The following is a 4,671-nucleotide window of genomic DNA, read 5'->3' on the forward strand; positions in this document are numbered from 1 at the left end:
GCATTGTAAACAATCAGATTAAGATCCAAAGTGCAACTGATAAAATTAAATAAGAAAAACAACACATAGCGACAGTGATGGGAGTCATCAATAGTCATTGGTCTATGTCGCCCCCTTGTGCTCAATAACCGCATGACAAGACCGTTTTGAGTTTCTCAAGTTTGTTCGCTCATAATTATCCACAAAAGCAGCCGTTTATCCATTTTATCAAATTAATTAGGTTCGCAATGCATCCATAAATAGTCAAATCCTTTTATTATTTTGGCGTTTTCTAACCTGAAAAGCGTAATCACAGATGAATGATGATGTTCCAGTCAGAAAAAAACACCAAAACAAGGCTGGCTTCCTGGGTACAATGTGGTCTGAAGTATTATGTTACCCCAACTAGGTTGTAGACAATCGGTATATAACATAAATAACTAGTTCTGGAGAAATTTGGAGCCAATTCCACACTCATTTGACTGGTGCCCGCACCGTGTCTCTCTTACTCGTCCTTCCTCTCTATTTCTCCTTTAGTTATCTGTAGTGCTGGATCCTCCATTGGCTGTGCTGGATTTGCCCTTTGTCTTGGACGAGCGGAACGAAAAGCGTTTGATGAGGCGGCGAGAGAAGCTTCCAGACTTTTTACGGCTGGTGGAGGAGCAGGAGGCTGTGGAGGAGTCATTGCCCAGGTTAGAGACGTCCTCGTGGGACTGACTGAAACTGGGGTCTTTCTCTCTGCGTTTCCTGCGGAATAGTAGCTTGGTGCCACTGCGGAGGAATCCCACTAAAACAGAACATTCATGCACATAAATGAAACCATAAAAAGACATTTTATGATGAATACATCAAAAATACATTCCACAGAAGTTCACACCTTTGTGGTCTTTGAGGCTACGCGTCTCCAGTGCTCCGGTCGATCCTGTCTCCGACTCCACGTCATCCACGGATGGTCGCTCTGACACGTCAGATGGCGTAGTCTCGTCTGCTTCCTGATGAGCAGATGCTCCGTGGTGGTTCGGGGCTCCGCTGGGAGAATGCGCCCCCTGTAGGGCTGCATCCATTGCTGCAGCGTAGCCCACTGATAAGGCTGAGTCATCTTCAGTAATGGGGACCTGTGGGAAGGACAGAAAATTAGTTTTTCATGTACATGTCATTCTCCCTGATGAGTGTTACATCAAAATTATGTGACGGAAAGAGAAGACTTAACAAATTACCCTGGGGGAAGGGCTAAAGAGACTGTTCTCGTGATCATTTCCCTAGACGCTTGCCTCATTGTAACCAAGATATTTTTATGACATTGATTAGAAATGTCTGTTTACTTGATATTCAGACTCTGACCTTTGACACCCCAGATATGATGAGAGTGCTGCGTTTAGTAGGTGTCTTCTTAGGTACCTTACTGGCCGACTCGGTTAGCTGCCGAATGGCCGTTTCTGCTACGGGATCCAGCCCATTAGGGAGGGTGCCTTCTGCTTGGAAATAGCACACAGACACAAACACACCAGGATCACAGACTTTCCCGTAATTCATTCAAATTACACTGCAAAAAAGTAATATAACAATAAATAATATTTACAAAATGTATTTTAATATAAACAAAAATCAGTTTATAAATAATATATTTATAGTTAATACATATATAATATTAGTATAAATAAATTATTAAAAGCAACAATATAAATAATTTATTGTAAATGTGTGGTACTAATTTTGTGAACATAACTTTTAATTTAATACACATGTACACATTTCAATTATAAACATGATCATGAAGACGTAAATTACCATTTAAAAGTTTGGAGTCTATTTGTTTGGAGTCTAAAGGCCCGTTCACACCAAGGACGATAACTATAAAGATAACGATAAAGATATAGTTCTAAAAATCATTCTCAATATTAAAGAATAGCAGAGTCCACACCACAACTATAACGATAAAGACAAAGAGAAACGATATCGTTGGAATCACTTTCAAAACGATTTTTCTCCAGTTGATGAACGATAAAAAAATTGACAGCCAATCAGAATCCATCCTGCTGTAACGAGCTCAAGAATTTAAAGCGGCAGACACGCGTGCGCTTAGAATAAACAGCCGATATCGTTCGCTGGTGTGGACGCTAATATCGTTATCTTTATAGTTATCTTTATAGTTATCGTTCTTGGTGTGAACGGGGCTTAAGTCTGGAGATTAGTAATGTTTTTTTTTTAAGACGTCTCTTATGCTTACCAAGACTGCATTTATTTGATCAAAAAATATTTGATCAGTAAAATTGTGAAATAGTATTACAATTTAAAATAACTGTTTTCTAATTTATTATATTTTAAAATGTAATTTATTCCTGTAATGGCAAAGCTAAATTTTTAGCAGCCATTACTCCAGTCTTCAGTGTCACATGATCCTTCAGAAATCATTCTAATATGCTGATTTGGTGCTCAAAAAACTTAGCCATGTTGAAAACAGTTGTGCTGCTTAATTAAATGTATTTAATCTTACTTTTAATCAACTAAATGTGTCCTTGATAAATGAAAATATTCTCTTATTCACCAAAAAAAAAATAAAAAATACAAAAACAAATAAATCTTGCTGTCCCCAAACTTTTGGATGGTAGTAGGTATTATCTCAAAATGCTAATGTTAATGTGGAGCTCACTGCTGGGGGTGGGACTGGCACTGGTGCTCTGCAAGCTGTTTGTGAGCACAGTGGGAGTCTTTTCAGTCACCTCCACGTTTGAGGGAGACCTAGACGGAGAGTCTCCTGCAGTTATAGAGGAAGAAATAGGATAGGGTGAAACTGCCAAGTCACTTCTGTGGTACTAGACAATGCAGACAGAAGAGCATGCGTGTTCTCAGTGTTCCTGAGTGAGGTGGCCTTTACCTAGTTTGCGGTCCAGTTTTAGTCGTGACTGGATGGTGGTTACAGTAGTTACAATGGTGCCATCAGGCATGATTGTGCGGTCCACGTCCACCTTCTTTGAGGGGGTGACCAAGGATCGCAGTGGAGTGGCATTCTGACATGCACGCAAATCACTGGACTCCAAATACAACAGCTATGGAGGCAGAAACATAAAATCATTAGCTTAAACATAATTCCTGTGCTTCCATTTTTTTTTTAAAGAAATCTACTATAGAATTACGGTTAGTACAGACACTGATATCTTTAAAAAAAACTGAAAAACAATCCCCATATGTACAGTATAATTTTGAGCTGACTTTGCCTATGTGTTCACAAACACAAAGATTATTCAGAGCGTTTAAGTGCGTTCCTATAAGATCATGTCTGTAACAAGTACAGTGTGAACCAGTGCTTAATTTGTAAATGAATAATTGCCAGATCCAAAACAGCAAATAAAAGGCACTATGACCGACATTGACAATACAACTTCAGCTTTCCCGGAAAATTCAATGACGTCACTAAATGGTGATGCCACAACTATAGGAACATCGTTCACAAGTTTCTGCATGGACCTAACTACAGCCTTGGGCACAGGGTCAAAAATGGGTCGCCAGGATGATTTGAGGAAAATGTAGCAGTATGTAAGTTACATTAAAAATAAAATAAAAATAACAAAATTTGTTTTCATAAAAATAAAATACAATCACAGTCCATATATAAAAGGTATAAATATGCTAAATATATCTTACTTAAATAATTAACAGATTCAAAACGTGTGGCGTGGCCTCAAAATGTTCTGTTGTTATTTTGAGTGTGCAAAAATGAAAGTAAACACTTTGCGGTTTCAAATGATGTCTTACTCTTATCTGTATGACCAAAAATGAGGAGTATTTTATGTTTCAGCTGTTCGATCGCGCCGGCGCGCACACACACCACATATTCTAGCAATACAAACTTAACATCGCAGTCTGTTCATTATCAAAATAAAATACAGTCAAAAAAAAAAAAAAAAAAAAAAAAGGTTACACTGGTCAATTTAAATAGTCCATAGTATAATCTGTGCTGTTCAGTGTAAACACCAGTGAATAACTCTCTCAAAATATTCCGCTGCTCACAAAACAATCAGCAGTAGGCACCAATCAATGAGAGCGATTTAGAACTTAAGAAAGCTGACTGGTCAAAAATATGTTGAGGACCAATACATAACCTCCAAATAAATCTATCTGCGCTCGTTCTGACTCGTATGCACGCATGCACTGTCAGGATCTAATGCACTTCTTAATGCCGGATCTTTAAAAAAAATACCAGAATGCAAAATTCCAAAATCTGACATTTTCTGGAACAGGATCCGACTCAAATTAAGCACTGGTGTGAACTAATAAAGTACTAGGTTAAAGCTGCAGTCCGTAAGTTTTGCCTCTTTGTCGCCATCTCTGTTTGAAAACCTGGAATTGCAGCTGTGTGCGGAATTATCTAGCTTGCATGGGTTGTGCGGTGGCACTGTTCCAGCACGGATTAATCTAATGTTCTGAAGAGTATGTGTGGCAGTCAGTCACCGCACAGGTGTGGATATTTACTGTACTTCGCAATCACAGATTCTAGACTACATCTTGGAATATATGACCCAAATTAGAATTTTCACCAGATATTGTTATCTGAACAAGTAAGTAACAAGTCTGCCACGTTTGTTCTGACCAACTGAGGTGTGTATTAGTGTGTAGATTTCATTTTCTGCACAGTCTAATCTAATTGTCATACTCTTCGAATTTCATATTAAGAAATTCTTTTAACCCAAAAAG

The 4,671-nt window shown here is 38.3% G+C and overlaps 1 protein-coding gene across 3 annotated transcripts in view; it reads right to left on the reverse strand.

Annotated features, from left to right (window-relative positions):
- Positions 1–34: 34 nt before the first annotated feature.
- Positions 35–4,671, reverse strand: part of LOC107722772 (C2 domain-containing protein 2-like) — a 27,330-nt gene continuing 22,693 nt past the window's right edge. Inside the window, exons 11-15 of one of the 3 annotated variants that reach the window (XM_016531240.1) lie at positions 2,855–3,026; positions 2,630–2,734; positions 1,321–1,451; positions 857–1,094; positions 35–766 (exon numbers count right to left, since the gene is read on the reverse strand). In XM_016531240.1, coding sequence (XP_016386726.1) covers positions 513–766; positions 857–1,094; positions 1,321–1,451; positions 2,630–2,734; positions 2,855–3,026 — 900 coding nt within the window. In that variant the 3' untranslated portion in view covers positions 35–512. Of the gene's footprint in view, positions 767–856; positions 1,095–1,320; positions 1,455–2,629; positions 2,735–2,854; positions 3,027–4,671 lie in introns of all 3 variants that reach the window. The other 2 variants (XM_016531241.1, XM_016531238.1) reach the window with 2 other exon arrangements.

The sequence above is a fragment of the Sinocyclocheilus rhinocerous genome, unplaced genomic scaffold, assembly GCF_001515625.1.
Source record: "Sinocyclocheilus rhinocerous isolate Xijiao unplaced genomic scaffold, SAMN03320098_v1.1 scaffold544, whole genome shotgun sequence".
Lineage (NCBI taxonomy): Eukaryota > Metazoa > Chordata > Actinopteri > Cypriniformes > Cyprinidae > Sinocyclocheilus > Sinocyclocheilus rhinocerous.